Source organism: Sciurus vulgaris (assembly GCF_902686455.1).
Source record: "Sciurus vulgaris genome assembly, chromosome: 3".
Taxonomy (NCBI): domain Eukaryota; kingdom Metazoa; phylum Chordata; class Mammalia; order Rodentia; family Sciuridae; genus Sciurus; species Sciurus vulgaris.
The window spans coordinates 142237467-142258618 of NC_136463.1; the positions used below are offsets into that span (position 1 = coordinate 142237467).

At 34.2% G+C, this 21152-nt stretch overlaps 1 protein-coding gene across 1 annotated transcript in view; it reads left to right on the plus strand.

Annotated features, from left to right (window-relative positions):
* The first annotated feature begins 16220 nt into the window (after window positions 1-16220).
* The window catches only part of COL3A1 (collagen type III alpha 1 chain), a 37910-nt gene continuing 32978 nt past the window's right edge, over window positions 16221-21152 (plus strand). The window contains 1 exon segment of the mRNA XM_079134895.1: window positions 16221-16434. Coding sequence (XP_078991021.1) covers window positions 16353-16434 — 82 coding nt within the window. The 5' untranslated portion in view covers window positions 16221-16352.

The following is a 21152-nucleotide window of genomic DNA, read 5'->3' on the forward strand; positions in this document are numbered from 1 at the left end:
CAGAAAATAATTGTAAAAAGAAGAAAGATTAGAATCAGGGCTAGAAACTCAGGATGTTACAAAAATCTAGGCAAGAGATGTACTGTAGTGATAATTTCTGCGGTAGAGATGTAGATGGATTTGAAATAATAAATACAATTTTGACAACATAGAATTCAAAGTGCTTGGGACACATCTAAGTAGATGTATTCACTATGTCATTGGATATACTATTTGGCATTCAGGAACGAAATCAGAGAATTGGGTTTATTTAATCATACATTCATTTAAAAATGTTTTTTGATAATCTATCATGTCCAGTACTTGGGACTGAATACTAGGTGCCAGAGAGAGAGAGAAACAAATGGAAGTCCTGTCTGAGGTGGAACTTGTAATCCAGTTGTAGGAGTAGAAAACTTAAAACGTTAGAAAATATGTGATGTATCAGAGAATTATAAGTGATAAGAAGAAAATAAAGCAGGAAATAAAAGAGAATCAGTAATGATGTACAAATTTTGTTTATTATTTTGTTAATTTTTAATTCATTTTTATTAGTGCATTATAGTTATATATAATTGTGGGGTTCATGTTGCCATATTCATCAATGCACAGAGCATAATCTGCTCCATTTCAATTCCTAATACTATCTTCACACTCCCCACCCCCACCATGCCTGAACCCCACCCTCTACTCTATTGTTCTTCCTTCTCTTTATTTTTTTATCCATGTGTTATAATTATACATAAAAGTGGAATTCATTGTGATATTTATTTATTTTCTTTATGATGCATTATAGTTATACATAAAAGTGGAATTCATTGTGATATATTCATACATGCACATAGCATAATTCAGTAAATATCATTTTGTAGTTCATCCCCTTTTCCATTCTTCCTCACCTTCAACCTTCTTCTCTACTCCATTATTTGCCCTTCTATTTTCATGAGATCCTCCTTTTAAAATTTCTTATTTTTCTCTCTGCACATGGAGAAAACATTGAACCCTTGGCCTTCTGAGTCTGGCATATTTCACTTAGCATGATGCTGCAATTCTATCTACTTATCAAATGCCATAATTTCATAATGAAACTGTCCAAGAAATACTCACTAGGGTTGTATTTGAGCGAAGACCTGAAGAAGTTAAAGGGGAAAAATCACACACATATCAGGAGGAATGATTCAGATGAAGGGTCTGGGAAGTGTAAAAGCCTCAAGATAGGAAATGCTCACTGTGTACATCATGCTGGTAATTAAATCTGCAGGATATGCAAAAAAAAAAAATGAAGAAGGAAGGAAGAAAGGAAAGAGAGGAGAGAGAAAGAAGGAAAGAAATGGAAAGGAAGAATCTGTTTACCGTAGGTATAGGATACCTCAAATCTGCAATTTTATGGTCTGTGATTTCAGTTATCCCTGTTCAACCATGATCTGAAAATACTAAATGATAAATTCCAGAGAAACAATTGATAAATTTTAAATTGTGCTCTATTCTAGATCACATATTGAAATCTCAGACTGTTCTCTTCTGTCCTATCAAGGGCATGAATCATCCATTTTCTCCAGAATATCCATTCTGTGAATTCTAAGCATCCACTAGTCACTTGGTAGCCCTCTCTCTCACCAGACTGACCACTATCAAATTGCCAAGTCAGAGTGCTTATGCTCAAGTAACCCTTATTGTACTTAACATTGGTTCTAACACACAAGATTAATGTTTCTAGCTATTTGAATATACCAAAGAGATGCTCTAAAGTGCTTCCTTTAAACAAAAGAATAATAAATAGAGATAGGGGAAAAATCGGTATGTTGAGGTCACTAAGATCTCTAGTAAGAACAAATCTATCCATGAAATTAAGAAGAAAAGATATCTATGCTAATTTTGCTGGCAGAAAAAGTTATAGTCACAGTTCATGATAAGCACTTAGTTAAGATGGGCAGGTTTCTTTGGTGAAGAAAACCTGTTTTAATTGATGGCAGTGTGTTGCACCGGAAAACGCTAGCCTACACAAAGAACTCAGCAAGGGATTCTCTTATATGTGACATCTAACCATACACGGCAAGCAAGGAATGATTACACAGATTAAGGAATAGGTTTAGGCTGAACTATATTTAAAAAATTACTGGGAGGCTTTTTCTACCAATGAAGAAATTGTTGTTGCATTTCCCAAAGAGTTTCATTTGACTAAAAAGAAAAGATACGATCTAAGTAAGTCTCCAGGCTTTTCTGGAAGAAGATGCCCAATAGAATCTACATTCATAAAAGTGAAAAGGAAGCATCAGGGAATAGAACATGGAAGGACAGATTAACTATGGTACTATGTGATAACTACCGGGCATATGATAAAGCCAAGCATAGTGTGCACAACAAAGACGACACATACTCTCAAAAACAGAAATAAAAATTATAGTGAGGAAGAAGACCATATTCACGTACTTTTACTTATACTATAGTATTATAATTACTATATTCATCTGTCAAGAATAACATGAGAGATCACCAAAAGTCAGTAATATTAACTGCAGTACCAGATAAATTGAGCACAATCTGTGTAGCCACAAACATGTAATTATTCAACTGCAAGGTACTGATTTTGATATCTATGCCCTGTCAATTTAAGTGCATTCAGTCTTCTCTACACAAAGGTTACATCATTGTCAGCAGTTTTCTAAGTTAGTAAAGCACTTGGTTAAAAATGCCCAAAGATGCACTAAAAACCTTTTAAAGCTTTGCATAGTTTGAATATTGTATATCCCCTCCAAAGCTTGTGTTGAGGCTTGGTCCCCAAAGTAAGTGTGTTGAGATATGGTGGGATTTTCAGAGGTGTTTAGGATAATCAGGCATCCAACTCACGAAGGGATTGTTTTTCTCTTGGTATTGGGTTAGCTGTTGCAGGAGATCTACCTCTCGTCCCTGCATGTGTCCACTTGCTCTTCTGCTTCCTGCCATGAAACAACACCTGGCCATCAACCAAAGCCCGTAGAGACTATGTCCCTTGCTTTTGAAGTTCCACGTGTGAGCCCAAATAGCCCTCTTTCCTTTATAATTTTTCCTACCTCAAGTTTTTGTTATAGCAACAGAAAATAGAGCAAACTTTCTAAGGACAATATAAATGAGATTTGATTGCTGTGTCTGAAAAATACAAAATTTGACAGTTAGATGAAGAATATGCCTGCCATAACTCAACAAAGCCACCTGATCACCCTGCCCTTGGATTAAAATATTGGCAAAATTTTTGTTAAGTGGCTACCATTATTTTTAAAAACCCTTCATAATCTCATGTGAATTTCATTGAATTCTTGTCATAAAAATATTATGGTTGAAATGAGAAGGTAAGTTTCTTCTTTTTTTGTTTTTCCCCACTAAGTTTATTTCATTAAACCATAAAAAATGGAGGGGGTAATGAATGTTAGTCACCATTAAGGAAAGTCTATAAATATATTGCCATTCAAAATTACATCCTAGAACTTAATCATGTTACTCCAACAGGAAGTAAACCTGAACTTAGCATGATAAATAAAGAATGAATACAGAGCATTATAATCCTCTGCTTTTTTTTAAATTTTGGTTTTAAAAAACTACATATATGAGACCTACTCTCTCACATGTTCAAGTGTGAAGTCTTCAACACTGCTAACTTAAGCAAAAGGTCATACACCAGATCTCTAGAACATTTTTCATTTCCCTTTAAAAAAAAATCTATCATGACTTTTCAGTGGAAAACATTCATATATCAGTTCCAGAATGAAAACAATAAAGTGATCCAGTCACTTTCTCATTTCAGTGACTTAACAATTGAGAAAACCCTTCATGTACAATTTTTTAAAAGACCAACTTTGGGTCTCTTTATCTGTTTTAACATAATGTGCTCTGAGAAAAGGGATGGTAGTATTTTCAACCCAGAAAACAGACATACCCATTTTTGTAGGTGTTGTTCAGAAAACTGAAATTTGATTACAGACAGAAAATACATTGCAGGAATAGGAAGAAAATTTGAGAAAATATGTGAAATTTTTATTCCAGGGGAAATGCTTCTTGGAAAGTTTTTAGAATGTCATGGATATTTGAACTAGAATAAAATATATCAAATTATGTTGATTTTTTCACTTCATAAGTGTGAAAATTTGTACCAAGTGGCCAAATAAATTGCTCAATATTGAGTAGATTATGATCTGTTTAAGGTTGGGAGTTGTGCATTACTTTTTGTTTATACCCTGACAAACACAGTGTGATGCTTGGTACCAGAGAGTGTGTTCTGTTCTTGGCTCTCATGTTCTTGCATGAGGAAACTTTAGACTTAGTAAAACTACAGCAAATTTGTTAAAAGGGAAAAAAGAAGCTCTCAACAGAAAGAGTGGGTCCTCTCAAGAGAGAGAGCAAGTGACATGTCCCCTTTGTTTTCCAGTTTTATTGGGGGGTCTAATGGGATGTTTCCAGAGAGTCCTGCCTAGGTAGTACTTCTTACCTTTTGACTGACAGTAGTTTTCGTGTTAAGATTTTTTAAGTCCCTACTTGAGCATGGTCTTTTCTACAATACCCAAGTGAAGAGGGAACTTTAGTATTATGGTAACATGCTAAAGCTCTAAAGGTAACTCTGGATCACCTGGCCAGGCCACAGGATTCTAAACAGAGCTTGCATTTCTATCAATCTTATGGTGCTGAGCTTTGTTTTTAATTAAAATAGTTCTGCCGATAAGCAGGTTGTTTGCTAAGAAATATAACATTCCCTATCATCTCAAGCCAGGGCAGAGTCAGAATGACCCTAGGTAAACTGATTTTAAAAGAAAGCCTGGAAAGAAAGTGATAAAGACCAAACTGAGAAATGTGAAATTCTAGGAAAATTGTTTTAATAGTAAGCCCAGTCTCTAAAATCATTCCCTTGACTTCATGTTCCTTCTGCTCACATCCATCTGCTACCTGTCAGTGCCTTGCACACAGTTTGTATTTGAGTAACATAATTAACTGATTAAAACCTGTTTGAGGGGTTGGGGAGATAGCTCAGTTGGTAGAGCGCTTGCCTCACAAGCACTATAAACCCCAGGTTCAATCCAGTACCACAGGAAAAAAAAAAAAAAAAAAAAAAAAAACCTATTTGAAGCATAAATCAGATGCCATTATCTACCTATAGACATTTATATGAATTGTTGGAAAGCGATTTGGAGGAAATATGAGAAATTGAAGAATGTCCTTAAAAACCAGATCTAGGGCTGAGGAGATAGCTCAGTTGGTAGAGTGCTTGCCTCGCAAGCACAAAGACCTGGGTTCAATCCCCAGCACCACAAAAAAGAAAAACAAAAAAAAAAAAAAACAAAAAAACCCAGATTTAAAAGTTGAGAGCAATGGCATCTCTTCAAATAAGTTACTGTCAAAAATAAATAAATAAAAATTGGAATAAGTGGTCTTGATGTTATTTATCTGCTAATAACCCTCAGGGTCCCCCTAGTCTTATTTTTTCATTTTCTTCAACTGCTTGGCAATGAATAAAGATCTACCTCAAAAGTGTTATTTGAAGAAAAAATTTCTTTAAAGGAACTGGGGGATTGATCAAGCTTACTTTTGAAAAAAATGATTAAAGATGAGAGAGTGATAAAGAGAAGACCAAGCTGAGAAATGTTAAGAAGTCTAGGGAATTGGGTTTCAAAGAAAATCCTATGATCCTTTTGGAAATACTTGCCTAAGTGTGTCCATTTCGGGACAGCTCCCTGCCACATATGTAGTTTTGTTGGAAACTGTTCATTCTGCACTGTCAGGATGGGATCATTTGTACAGTTTACAAACATGACAGGCCCGAGGGGAGGGGAAAGCCTAATTTTTCACTTTCTGCTTTTAGTTGGCTAATTCAAGCTAATATTGACTACAATAAACTTGGATTATCCTACAGATTCTGAGAAAGACAAAAAAGAGGATTAGAGTATGTAAGTCGGTAGACTGATATCTACTTACTGATAATGCCTATATTCCATTTAAATTCTCACCATTTCCACTCAGAAAATATATTTAAGGGATTCTTCCTTTGACTTTAATCCTACACATACTGAGTTTTTCTCTTTTCTAATTATTTGCTTTTATTTTTACAACACAACAGAAAGAGTGCATCTTTGACTGATCCCCTCATTGTTTTTTCATGAAACACTTTTGTATCTATTTGAATGGTAGCTCTTAAATGCCTTTATGGTGATACAAGAAATCAGGATCATTAATTTATATTCCCATTTTGTTTTTTGATGCAGTGTTGCACAATTTGTTAATACTATTTATGCAATAGAAAATGTCAACAATTTGTTTCTGGCATGTAAAAGAAAATTAAGCTTACCCTTTAATGGGATCCACCAAGAGAAGCATTCAAATATTTGGGAAAAATACATAACTGAGAATAAATTGAACTAAGAATAATAACATTCTGAAATTATTCCATTAAAGACAGAAACACTAATTGAATATATAGTTTCTGATATATTTAAAAGCATTTAGAATTACTAAATGCCCACATAAGATACGAGGATTAAAAGAATGAACCAGGCTTGTGGTACACACCTCTAATGCCAGCTATCCAGAGGTTGAGGCAGGAGGATTGCAGATTCAAAGACAACCTAGACTGTAAGGAGACCCTATCAGAAAACTTAATAAAAATGACCAGGGATGTAATTCTCAATGTTAGAGTAATCCTGGGTTCAATTCCCATTAGAATAAAAAAAATGAATTCTGGAACCAGTCTTCCTGTTTATATACATTGGCTCTGCTTTTACTAATTCTGTGATCTTAGACAAATCAGTTTACTCACCTATAAAATAGGTATAAAAGTAGTACATGCTCACAAGATTGTGGTGTAGATTAAATGAAATATATATCGTGTGTATTAGAATTATATAATATATATTAGAAATTTCTATATTTCTAATACAGGACTATTTAAATATGTATTTTAAGATATATTGCATGTGCATGTATGTTAGGACTTAATTGTGTGTGTGTAGTGTTTACTATGTGCCAGCCCTATCCTAAGTTATATATATGTATCCATCTACATATACATTTACAATAGAGGCATATATTTAAACTTAGAACAGGACTAAATAGTAAGTACTCCATACAAATTTCTATTATTAATTAAGAAGGCTTTATTGTTTTAACTGTGGAAGTCATGTACAATTATTTTTCTATGACAACAAATTTCATACTAATAAAATCAAAACATGTAACCACTACCTAATCCATTCATTAAATGGACATGCATTGAGTACCTTTCATTCCAGGAACTGCATCAGACATTAGATATTTAAATTTGTTTAGGTTTTCTGGGGGTAGGGGTGTTAGTTGAAGCTCCTTCAGTGACATTTTTTAGGATTAACTACTTATATGGCACAATCAAAAAAAAAAAAATTCCTGACACTATTTTATGTATGGGAGACTCTTTCCTCTTCCTCACTTAATCCCACTCTTTGTCTTTACTATGCAAAGTAACATTTTCTTAAAGCTTCTGAGGAAAAAAAATTATCTTTTGGATAGTGATCCAAAATAAACAGTTCAAATAAGATATGCTTTGGGAAAAATGTTCATAAACTTGCCTCTGGCAAATTGAGTTTCCTTGTATTTCTTCACTTGGCAGGGATTTTATTTTGATATTTAAGAATAAGGAATGAAGAAAAACTGTCATGAGTCTTAAAGATAGATGCTCCTTATTATAAAATGATGGTTTTTCTCACAAAATCACTATTCAAGTTGAGAACTGGGAGTCCATTGAATTTAAATTTAAATTATTTAAATTAGCTGGAAAAATAATGAAATTGCCAGAAAACTTCGAATCATCAGTGTTCAACTAGGATCTGAGCATGCCTCAGTCGGCAGGTCCTTCTGAGTGCTTGCTCCATCAGAGGGTATGCTGTGTGCTAGAGAAGCAGTGACCCCAGAGCAGACACACCCTTTCCCCGTGGAACTTATGGTTGTGAAGAAAACACAAAGTAGCAATAATGAGTAACCAAGTAAATTGTCATAAGAAATAAATTAGAACATGTAAATAAGTCCCTTTGGGGAATATGGTTATTCAATATGGTTCACGTTTTGGTAGTCTTCCATTTTAAAATCTTAGATTTCTTTACCCCAAACTCTTGTGCCCATTTCCTTTAAGTTCTAAGCTGTTAAGAGAAAGAAATGAGAAATGTAATCGTTCTTTCCTTCTCCCCACACCCACCAAAGAGAAGAAAAATTGACTACACAAGTGTGGTTCTGTAATAAAAACCAAGCAAGCAAGCTAGCATGATGATGGATAAACACAGCCGACCCTTCAACCTGAGGTGTGATTGACTATCATTATTACTGTTGTTTCCTCTGGTCACTTGTCACCCTATCTTCTTAATAACAGCTAGGAAGAATTTTGCTAACTAGTGTAGTTGCAGTCATTAATGATTTGGTGAAATTCCAAAATCTACAACCCCTAGGAATTTTCCTGGATCCCCTACTTGGAGAAACATTGCCAAGCAACTTACAGCCACCTAAATCAGAAAGGTTGGCCTGGAAAACCATTTATGTAATTTCTCTGCTTTTGTTTTGGGGAATCTTCCAAAAGAAGTGTCTAGAGAATCAGATACAATTTGAGCAGGGTATGCTAACGTGGCTTCAACAATGACTTTACTTTTCTTGTAATTTTGTACTCGACAGTCATTTTTTCCAGTACTGTGTCACGCTGTCCCAATTGACTGTCTGGCCATATTTTGCTTTGGTGTTTGCTGTAGCAAGAAAGTGCAGATATAAAATTACCCTCTCCAACTTAGTGTTAATTTAAGTGAACTCTCCCAAGATGCACCCCTTCCCTTTTTCCCCCTGTAAATCCATATTATTTCAAAAGATCCATCAGTTCTTTAGTTTTGAATGAGAAATACTAACACTTAGGTATTTTAAACTAATTCAAAAGCCTTATTTTAGCTATTTATTTCTCTTTAATTAGCTAGTCATCATAACAAATAGCTGGCAAACATATTTATTTTTTTCTTTTCTTCCCCTCCCCACCATAAAAGTGTGTTGCTTGTACCACGTTAAGTTGGGAGCTGGGAAAAGTCAGGGAATTCTCGCATAAGCCTCCCCAGTTTGATTACACATTGCATCCAACTGCAAACCTTCAGCTGTTGACCTCCCTGGTGCCAGCCACACCCAAATTAAAAGTTCAGCAGTGATCTTTTCAGCTGGACACCAGGCAGTCATCAGCCTGCCTGGTGACACAACCCTGATGCTGAATCTAGGTCAATGTGGCTGGCTACTCTGAAGCTAACCTTCCTTAACCATCAGAAACCAATCTAGAGACCTCTCTAGAGTAGTGTTACCTGACTTGCATGTGTCTTTGGCATACTCAACCAAACAGACCGAAGTTGCCTCAATTCTCCAGGAAATTTAAACCAATCAATCAGGCAATAAAACAAAGCTTTAAACATTTATCTTACATTATGTGTGGGGTGTCTGTATCTGTGGAAGGGTAAGGAAATTTCAATTCTGATTTGTTATTTCTATCAGTTTTCTCCTTTCAGCAATATTAACTGTAAGGAAATTGGGTCAAGTGGTGTGCAAACATTTGAATAGAAAGGGTAAGAATTCCTCTTTGAAGCATGTTATTCTCATGATACTCCCTTATATATCATTTTATAAATTTTTACCTGCAAAATGAAGTTATGATGCATTTTAGTTCAGTTTTTAATTCATCTTTAAATGAACTTCTGACAGTTCTATCATATAATCCTTGGTGAATTATCTGGGTTTCTTACCATTTTACAAATCGCATCCCTTTTAGTGGTCTCTTACTTGTGATTCTACAGTCAACAGAGTTTAACTGTTTTCCATTTGTTTGCTAATGTTACTTTGTTTACTTTTTTTCTATTTTAGAAATAAATTTATAACATCTGGTGGTTTTTAAAATTCATTATAAATCCAAAGACTTCCTATGCTTGAATGAGTGATCTTCCTTTTTCTTAGTGATGGAAATACTGGAAATAATTACTTCACTGACAATTACAAGAATTCTAAAGGATACAAAGAAAAAAATCACTATATGTGTTTTGCTGAAGGAAGTGTTTAATATTTTAACCCACATACCATTTGATATTTTTTAATGACCTATTATATGCAAGACCATGTAATAGCTACTGTGGGTTAAAAATGATAGTAAAGACCAATCTTGCCCTACTTTCAGTCTAGTAAGGGATATCAAAAATTAAATTGAAAAAAATTAAGAGCCACGGGAAAAGTAAGGGTGATTCATTTTAATAGGATGAATCAGAAATATTTTAGAGATTAGGTGATTGGGAGCAGAGTTCTGAAAATACAGTATGATTTGAACACATAGAAATAAGGAAAGATCATTTGAGGCAGAAAGAAGAAAACAGGGCATGGAAATTCATAAATACAGATTGGGCATTAGAGGAAGAGTGCCATTATATTCATTAAGAATACAATGCCTGAATCAGAACAAATTGTACATGGGGTATTACCTAAAATTGTGTTTAGTATCTTGTTGGGATGGGAGTGAGAAATGGAAAGAATAGCTAGACATGAAAGAATAATGAGTTATTTAGTATAATCATCCAAACATTAGCATCTTGAATAATCAAGGTAGAATAATTTTCATGTGGAGACTTTCTACTTGGATTGATTCATTTTCATTAGTCAGGTATTTTGACTCAATCATTTCATAAAATACACCTAATATCTATAAAATGAAGAGATGAGAGTAGAGACTGATTCAAAATCTTGATCCCATGATTTTTAAAGAAATACTTACATTATTAAACATCAAAATATTTAAGATACTTCTATTTCAATCCGGTCATTCTCTTTTACATTTTGTCAGTGACCATACATACTAGGAAGTGTGCCTACTGCTGTGCATGACTTTAAAAGGGGAAAATAAGAAAGGCCTATAAGTGGGAATAAAATGAATACATAAATAAATAGATAAACAAGGCAAAGCTACCAAATTGAGCATTGCCTCATGAATGGTAAAACTCCAGACAGCAACACCAATGTCCTTGGCACCAAAGAATCAGCTTCTTTTCTCCTAGAGTCTAAGGTTGATATTATACCATGGACCAATAACATGCACAAATATAGAGCTCCTTTAAACATTATTTAACATAGAGATAAAAATGAACTCTTCATAGAATTAAGCAGAATATTTTTCACATGGGCAATAATATTAACTTGACGAGGGTTAACTGTGGAAAATAATAATCATAATAAGGTAAATATGAAAAGGTCACATTTACTTCCATTTATTTTTGGAGACGCAGGCTGAGGAGGACTTTAATTTCTGAGTTCTTAATTATGTGTTTTAGAAGACTCTGAACGTGGGACCCCATTGAGTATCTAAATATAAAGAACATTGATAGGAATTAAAATCAATTTCTATTTAAAAGCATGCAAATTCAGTAAGTTTGGCTTTGCCCTATCTCATACTTCTATCAGAAGATCGTGATTTGGGACTTCTTTTTATCTTCACACAGAATTGGCTACATTTGAAAAGCTATTGCAGCTGTGTTGGATACTGCTGAAAATTCCAAAGTCTGACTCAGATGACAAATTATATTTGATAGAGAGTCTAGTGGGATCTGCAGAGTAGAGCTTCAATCCCAAGAACAATTAAGTAAACTGAAGACCCCACAGGGAACTCCTGAGCTCCTACAAGACCTTGCATCCCATACTCTCTCACTCTTGCAAAATTTATAAAGTAATCACACCATTCAGAGATGAGTTATTGTGTTAGGTAGAAAGATGTATTTTAATTTGTAATGAATTTTCAAATATAATTAAAACAATAATGATGATGGAAAAGCCACCACTGAAACACAAGTATATAAAGACTTCATTTGGGAAAAACATGCTTCAAATTGAAACAATTCAAACTGCCTATCAGTTTTACTTTCAGTGATCAAAAGTCGATCAAGTAAATAACAGGTTTCTGTCCATATAAGAGGAAACTCAGATGTTTATCCTCTTCTGTGAAGGAAAGTTGACAAAATAAATACAATTGCATTGCAAGCATTTAAGACTATTTCCAAATATTTTATTTTCTCAATTTTAGTCAATCTTTAAAAGTATTTACATAAATATTTAGATTATTATAGTATTTAAACACACACATTCATCAACACACATAAACATGTATGCGAATTCTTTCACATTCCCTAAGATTATACTCCATCATTAAGTATAAAGTCATGAGCATTTACTTGAGATTATTTAAATTTTACTTAAACACAACATTGACAATTATTAAGGATAAACATTAAGATGGAAATCCAGGAAAATGGGGAGCTTTTAAAAATTAACCATTAACTCTATAACATTATACTTTCTCTCCATTTTTTTTTACAATGCTCTGTAGAAAAAAAAAACTAAATTATGTGCCAAATTTATATTCACCCAATTCTAAATTGCATAAAAAATATAATTACCACAATCAGTGACTAATCCAAGTGGAAAATATTGTAAAAAAATTTTCTGGAAAGTGTGCTACTTAATTCCAATTCCAGTGAGTAATTCTGAGAGTCTCATAACCTCTTTGAACTTTCTATTCAATCTTGGGGTAATATTCAGCTGTCTAATACAAAGATAGAAATACAGAGCCTCAGGTTTAACAACCAAAAAATATAAAAAGAACAGATAGGAATAGAGATAGTTAGCATTTCCAAATGGACTGCTTTGTGGCACACAATTTTGTGGAAAGTCAAGGAAATGCGTGTCTTGTACAAAGAGAAATTTATAGAGTAAAAATAAATGATTATTAATACAGTAATATAAAAGCAAAAATAATGGAACAATGAACTTTACCCTGGGTACTAAGAGGAAAATAAAGAAAAGGGCTTGGAAGATTTGGTCATGGTAATCATTCAAATACTTAACTATCATGTCCCACAAATTCTTGATGTCATGTCCCAAAGTCAGTTTCTCATTATCAGAAATATCTATAGTTATATGAGTTCAAGTTCCTGAACTACATCATGATTATTTTTTCACTCATATATCTGGCTTCACTTTGCATATATTAGTATTTGTTTAAATTATTTTAAAATGAATACAGCTCTTCACTGGGCGAGGTGGTGCATGCCTGAAATCCCACCCAAAGGGGAGATTGAAGTAGGAGGATCACAAGTTCCAGACCAAACTGGGCAATTTAGGGAGACCCTGTCTCAAAATGAAAAATAAAAAGGATGTGGGGAGGCAGCTCACTGTTAAAATGCCCCTGGATTCAATCTCCATCACAGCCAAACAAAAGGAATACAGTTCTCCAAATATGGTTCCACTCATGAAGACCCACCTCCCTAGGAATAACAACAACAACAAAAAGACTTGCACTATATCCTATGATTGTGTTGGTAGTTAACTAATCTAGGCTGTAACTCTGCTATGAATTTGTGTATTTTTAAGTGAATATAATCACAGGTACTTTGTAAAATGTAGTACAGTTATATGAAATGTAGGAAGCGTCCATAAAATAAAGCATTCCCTTAACTTCTGGAAAAAAAAAAAAAAAAAAAAACCAGACATAAAGCAGTTCAATGAAGGAGAGAGGCAGAGAGAGAAACTTCTGCTTCATGTGTTTTTCATAGTGGAGATAATTGATTTTCTTATTACTATTGTAGAGAGCACTGCTGACATTCACTGGCCTACTGAGTTCATCACAGCTGTGCTAATGCAGCTTTCCCAAACTCCACTTTCCACTGAGCTGGAAGACTTGAATTTTTGGTTGATAATCTGCCACACCCTTACTGTGCCTCATCTTTTCAGGCACTCTCTTTGTTGAAAAGAGAGCCAGATTAAGCAGTGCTTTGGTTGGTGTAGATATTTAGATTTGTGTTAAAATTTCAGATGCAACCCAGATATCAAAATGACATGTTTATGAATCCTAGTTAACAGCAGTAAAGTCAGGGAGATATAGAAAAAATATCTGTGTCTAGATTACATCAGCTGCTGGATTGCAAAATAGGATTCACCAATGCTCCACCCAGTTTTAACACCAGCTCAGACCCACACCCACCAAACACTGTATTAAGAAACACTTTGACATAGGAGAAGGAATAGAATCTGGGATGCAGAATACAAAGAATCCCAATGTAGGACATCTAAATATGCTCAAGGTGGTAAAGAATGATAAATCAGAAAATCTGGAGAATGAGTTCTCCAGATCTCCACTGTAAACCATAAAAATCTAACAACGCTTCCATCTGCAAAGTATCAGTTAACTTTCCTTAATGAGCACATCCATCAGGAATTTTACTTATATGTATAAGACTTTTAGTTGAATGGCTAAACAAAGTAAGACATTTGGGAAAAGCTAAAAGTGCAATAGTAAGTTTACATGCCCTACCTGAAATAAAGCATAAAAGATATATTTTTAAAATAGTATTTATGATTTTTCACACTGGAAAATAATTCTAATGAAGAAATTCAATAAATTTCAATTTTTATTGGCCATCTAACCATAAAGGGAAATCTCTTTAATATAGATATATGGGTTTTCATGCAGATGGCAGACACCATAAGAAAAAGTAATCACATTTCTGAATTTGAACAGGAGAATTTTATAAAAGTATAGGATGAAGATGACTGGATGATGCATATGACAATCTTTTCTCCCAATATATCCACCATGAGATGCATATGACAATCTTTTCTCCCAATATATCCACCATGATGCAGTAGAAGAGCTTACAGTCATGACCATCTTAATAGTTACTATTTTTCCCCTCAAGCAGCAGCCCTCTAATTTAAAAACAGGACATGCACAAGAGTTTGGCCTTGTTCTAGATATCTCAATGTAGATGATGTCACCTACATTGGAATACCTTGGTTTGTGCTCCCCATGACTAAGAATATGAGGAAGCAAGTGTACTATTGCCCATGCTTACACAATTTATGGTATGTGTGTGTGTGTGTGTGTGTGTGTGTTGAGTGTATGTTATAAATTTGAGTAAATATCAAGTACCATGAATCAGGAGAAAGAGATATAAAGAGATTTAAAAGACATGGTTTCTCTAAGGAGGAAACTTTTGAGCTGGGTCATTGTGAACTGACTTCCCTTAGTTGGTATAAGATAGGAAGGATTTCATGTGCTCATGCATGGAGATGGGCATGGTTAAATTACCATGGAAAATAAATGCAGGTGACTTTGATGAGAATTGAAATGCCCAGGATAGATTATAGAGATGAATTAAGGAGTAATGAACTGAGTATTAGGGTGTCAAGAAACATCTTGATTAAGTAGAAATATCTTAATACTGTGAACAAGCACATGTTTTTCTGCAGAAATTTATTAATGACATATAAATGGTATTTACCCCCTTTTAAAATATGTTTCAGTAATTAATCCTTAGATAGACAGAAATATATTTTAAAATCTATGTTATTAAGGACCTGGAAAGTATAAATCTAGAAATATATATACTAAACTTTACACCAATGCAGACAAAATGAGAATTTTTTTCTTGTACTCTTACTATTCCGTGTGATAAACTCTTTCTCTTCCAGGTTTTTACAAAGTCAAAACATGAAAAGTCTGAATTTTTCTCTAGAAAAATTTGTTCTAGCTTTCCACAAACAGCATATAAATTGGAAATCTCACAAAGAAAGCACTCAGAGTTGCTAAAGAAATTTGTGAGAACTGGAAACAGCTATAGATTAGTATCTAACTGTTAGGATTCCTTTCAAACATAGTTCAGATACTTAGTCTTCTGACAGTGCATGAAATTTAACATCCTGGACCCAGGGTGGGTGGATAAGTGAAAAAAAGCAAACAGATGCATTTCTTCCAGCTAATCTCTTACAGTTCCCTATTTAAATTGACTTAGGGTAGATTCTGGCAAAATCTCAATATAAAAATCTTCTAGAAAGATAAAGTTTTTAAAATTATTCATGCCTGGGAATGTTTCAAGCAATTTCTCAAAATTATGCAGTTGTTAATGTTAAAAGGAGGAATAAACATACATTGAGAATTCTCATACTACAAACACAAAGCAAAGCATTTCCATATATGTTCATAAGTCCACAAACGTGTATGTAAGGCTAAAGTATGTAACAAACTCATACATAAGCAGATGCACACAAGCTCCAGATGTGCTATTTTCCTAACTCTGTGGGTTCTGTCCTCTATAAGGGAAAAAGAAATATTAATCATTTCTTTTACTGCTAAGGGGATGGGTGCTGCTCTCATATTTCAGAAAGGGGCTGGAAAGTGAGGGAAGCCAAACTTTTTCCTATTTAAGGCCAGAGCAAAGGAATCTCAGTGGCTGAGTTTTATGACGGGCCTGGTGCTGAAGGGCAGGGAACAACTGATGGTGCTACTTTGAACTGCTTTTCTTTTCTCCTTTTTGCACAAAGAGTCTCATGTCTGATATTTAGACATGATGAGCTTTGTGCAAAAGGGGACCTGGTTACTTCTCGCTCTACTTCATCCCACTGTCATTTTGGCGCAACAGGAGTTGGGTGAGTAGGTATTGATTCCAAGAAACTTTATGAGGCTTTTGTCTTTATTTTTTACAATGAGGTATAAAGCCTCCTGAAAGATTTCCCTAGGAACTCTCAATTGTGACATGTTAAACTGAGCATAATTTTGCTTTTTACATTTGTTCAAAAAGAACAATATCATGTTTGTTTTTAGAAGTTCTCTAGCTGCTTAAGATAAAGATTTTCTTGTACTAACTTGTTTTCATGTTTAAGGTACTGGAAACTTTTAAAAATGACTTTAAAAGGCTTCCCTCCTGGACTGTTAATGTCTTGGAATGCTTCCCTCTGCAGTCTGGAAGTTACTGGTTTCTTGAAATAATTTTATGTTCTCCTTGGTATGCTGGATTCTTTGTAAGGGTAGAAAATTGAGCATTGTTTCCTCAATAAGAGATTTTAAAAATAGCATGCATTAAAATAGTCTAAAGGAAGGTATTATGAATCATTAGGATAGTTGTATATATTTCTATAAAGTGGCAACAATAGAATATTGATGTTCCTTAAATGGATTCCGAATGCTAAAAATGTTTTTTATTGTTTCAAGCACTTGAACAGTTGATCAATCTGTATCTTCTAATAGTTTATGGTTACAGATCTAGTATTTCCTGCATGTTCTGTACTTTAGCTGCATTTACATTAATGAAGAGAATATTTTTAAAAAGTGTTTTCAACAGGAATGTTTTGACTTTTCTACAAACAAGGTAAAGACATTGTCTTCAAAAAACTGATTGTATTCGCCAATATTTGTATATAGTAAGTTTTTGTGTTTAAAACACTCATTATTTTACATGAAAATATTTTTGTAAATTCATATGCTACTTATAGCCATGAAAATATTGGACGAACTGATAGAAATAAATACTTAAATATTAAACTTAAAGAGAGCTAGAAGAAATCATTAGATAATTTTTTGCACATACACTTGTTTATATTTTAACCTATAGTTTTTGCAATTATTGTATGAGAAAAAATGTTTAGTTTGTGATATCAAATATGTTTGGTGTCTTCACAAATAATATATGCAAATGTGGGTGGAGGCAAATACCCAATGACAGTTCATTAGTTATAATCAGCCATGGCCACAGAAGAAGAGAAACACCCATATTCCCTGTTCCTCAGTTTTCTCTCTCCCTTGATTCTTCTCTCCCTTCCTTTTCCCTCCTTCTTGTCTCTCCACCCCTTTTGGCCCCTTAAGACATCCCCTGCATTTTTCTTCCTCACTCATCACCCCACCTCCATCCTAGGCACGGCTGTTGATCTTCATGGCTGCCCTTCCTCTGTCACTCCTTCCCTATCCCCCATGTGAGCACCTCTACCTACACCTTTCTTCTTTCTCTCCCTTGGTCTCCTCACCCTTTCTCTCAAGCACTCCACTTACCTTCCTTTCTCTCTTCCCTTTCCCTCCCTATCCTGTCCCTCCTCAAAAATACTACAAGTACCAGTCCTCCCCTAATATACCAAATAATTAATACAGCCCACCCCCAATAAAGATTTTCAGCAATTTTCTAAGGTTCTTAATTTCTACTGATTTCTGGAAGGGAAACATCACAGAGTACTCACTTATTGACAAGACCACGAACTTGGATTTTAGTTCAAAAGATAGGTTAAGTGTAATTGCCTGGTGATGATAAGAACTTTGAGATGTAAGCACTGTGCTATTTTCTTCTGAACTTTAGGGAGAAAAAGAGTGCTTGATACCTACGTTACCTTCACATCACATACGTTCTTTTGTTCGCCTCTTTACCTTTGTGTGCTCTTAAAAGAAGACGAGACGGATCTTGTTTACTTCGTTGTTTATGTCATGAAAAAAAAAAAAAGTTTAGATGCTTTTAAGACACTGTGTCTTATGTTTCCTATAGGTTATATAAGAAAATCCTGCTGATGGATAAGCTTTGGGGAGGATGCAGGAGGTGGCTGAATACATAGCTCACTGGGAGTTATCCTGTAGTGCTGGGGTGGGAGTGTCTTGCAAATACTCAGCAACCCCAGGCACAGTGTTGAAGCACACCAACTGTGGTCTACTCTGAGGAGGTTTTCGGAGCATTAAAACATGTCTTCACAAAGAATTTTGGTCTTTTTACAAATTTGTGAAAGTTTTATTTTATACATGTGCTTTATTCCAGCAATGGAAAAACGTGGTCTGTTTTATATTTCCTGTGGTTTATAAACATGCCAAACTTTAGGTGCAAACACACGCCACCTAGCGGCTGACGGAGACACCACTTACATAACCAAAACCAGCATACAGGGAATTCAGTACCTTACAGTCAGATTTTAAAATATCATATTGCGAATTTTAAATATTAAGTGTTATTTCCCAAATAGATGAAATGCTACCAGTAAAATTTTGCCAAGTACATACAATGATGACAATATTTAAAGACATTGGAAATAAAATCTGTTGAAGATTTTCAAATTTTTACACTTGACTTTATAAAAATATTACTGTGGAAAAATTTAGCAACTCAAAGGACACACTGAATTACAACTGTTTCTGTTCCTGCCTGAATGAAAGAGTTTTAGTTAGTAATATTTATCTATAATTCTATCTATCTAATAAGCAGTGAGTAATATGCTTATGTCAAGTAAGAGTTACATCAAAGTCTTTGAAAGTCAAAAAATATTTTTATAAAATGAGCTGTGATCCTTTGTATGTTTTTAGATTTAAAAACTAGAGGTTCATTTTCCCATGTCATGAGAGTCTATTTTCCATTATGCCTAAAGAAAAAAAGTATAACCTATCAGTTACCATTCAAGTTTTCTGACTTGTGCAGTCCCTATTATTAAACATACTGAACTAATGAAAAAACAGAGTAGCATTAATTCTTAAGAAACGACTGTACCTTAAAAGGACGTCTCTTTTTACGTAAGTGTTCACAAATCTGTGTCACTTATCTCACATGGATCTAGTACTTTCGTTGAGATTATGAAATTAGGAAAGGACAGAATTAAGACTAGAACCAAAATTCTGTTAGTCTTAGAGGACACAAAACATAAATTCAGAGCACCTGAATTCTCTTATTTTTGTAATCATTTGAAAAGCGATACCAAAAAATGGCACATTGTCCTAAAAAATATGTGAGTTAATGTATTTATGAAGGTGAAAGGGATGGGTATTTTTCTGTGCAGTACACAACTTTGAACTGTAAAACTGTTTTTTTAAAACAAGAGACTCGGAGCTTATGCTTTAACCAGAAATTATCATCAGTCCTGAGAAAATGTACATCAGCAGTAAATAAGGAATTATTGAAAGAAAATTTTGTGAGTTTTACTCACAATACCTTGCATTTCCTTACTGCCTCCAGAATACTCAACATCAGATGATCTGAAGGCCTATAGGTAAATATGCATCTTTGCTTCAATTCTAAACACATAAGACAAAAGATCAAAGCCTCTGCAACAATGCAGAGAAAGAAGGAAAGATTGAGAGTAAATGCCTTTTAACTAATTCAGATTCCCGGGTTGATGTCTTATTCATGGATTTATTTTTAAAAATCTTCAACTATTCTCTGTGATTTTACCAGAATTATAGTTAAGACTAAAAGGAAAAAAAAAGCCACTGTCCCAACACCTACAGAGTCTTATGCCAGGTCTTAAGCTGTCACTCAGAAGAGAGTTCCATGGTTTCCATTGTGGATGCTGCTGCTTCTGTGCAGAGTTCCAAAGATTATGTAGCCAGTTCTTTCATTTTGTTACATCAAGTGATATCACCACCTTGAAGTGATTAAAGTAGATTACTTATGAGTTAAAGCTTTAAAGATGAAAGATGTTATTGCTTTTGCTGGACAAGGGGAACATTTGTAAATTTTCCAGGTCTACGATAAGTTTCTGCAAAGATCTCAGTGAATTGTTTCTTATAAAACAGTTTCTCTAGGGGCTTTTTTTTTTTTTAAACTCAGTCCCATCATTTGCCACACTCAGAAAACTAAGTTGCATAGTATTTTTAAAAGTCCAGAACTTTCAAAAGGGAAACTTTGCCTGTTTCATGTCAACATGACAATGGAAAAAGTGAGTTAGCTATTCTTACACAAATCATTTTTGAACTGCAGTTTGGAGAATTATATTAACCACTAGAATTTCTGTCTGTGCCTAATGAAAACATAGTAGAAGTGGATTCCTTTCAGATTAGCTAATAAAAGCTCTGTTTTTTCCATGACTGAGGTCAAGCACTGCCATTTACAATATAATCTTAATGAACAAAATGAAGAGTTCAAAGAGGACAAAAGACAAAGGTGCCTGAAAGATATCACAAATAAAGGATCCAGAAATCCCTAAAAGTTAAATTTTCCTTGAAAACTAACCTGGAGAAATTACTGCTTTGGGAAAATGGTGTGTGTTTTTCTGAAACTCTTTTCATTCCCCTTGTGGTATTTGGTTGTGGAGGATTACAAGCAGACACTACAGTTCTTAAGTAAATTAAAATCATAGAAACAGTCTTTGGAGTTGTATGGCATGTTTATAATGTCCAGATATCATTCAGAGGAGAATTCTGATAAAGTTAAGTATTGATTAATGTGATCCACTTAATAACTATATTTTCTGAAAATCAGCATTTTAGTAAGACATCTAAATGTTTTTGCATTAGATGCAGAGACCTTGTCTATTTGTTATCGTTGTGATTGAAATCTTCCTTCTCTGTATGTAATAAAATGGATACTGTGCTCCTGAATCACATGTTGATCCTGTTGGTGGTCTGGATG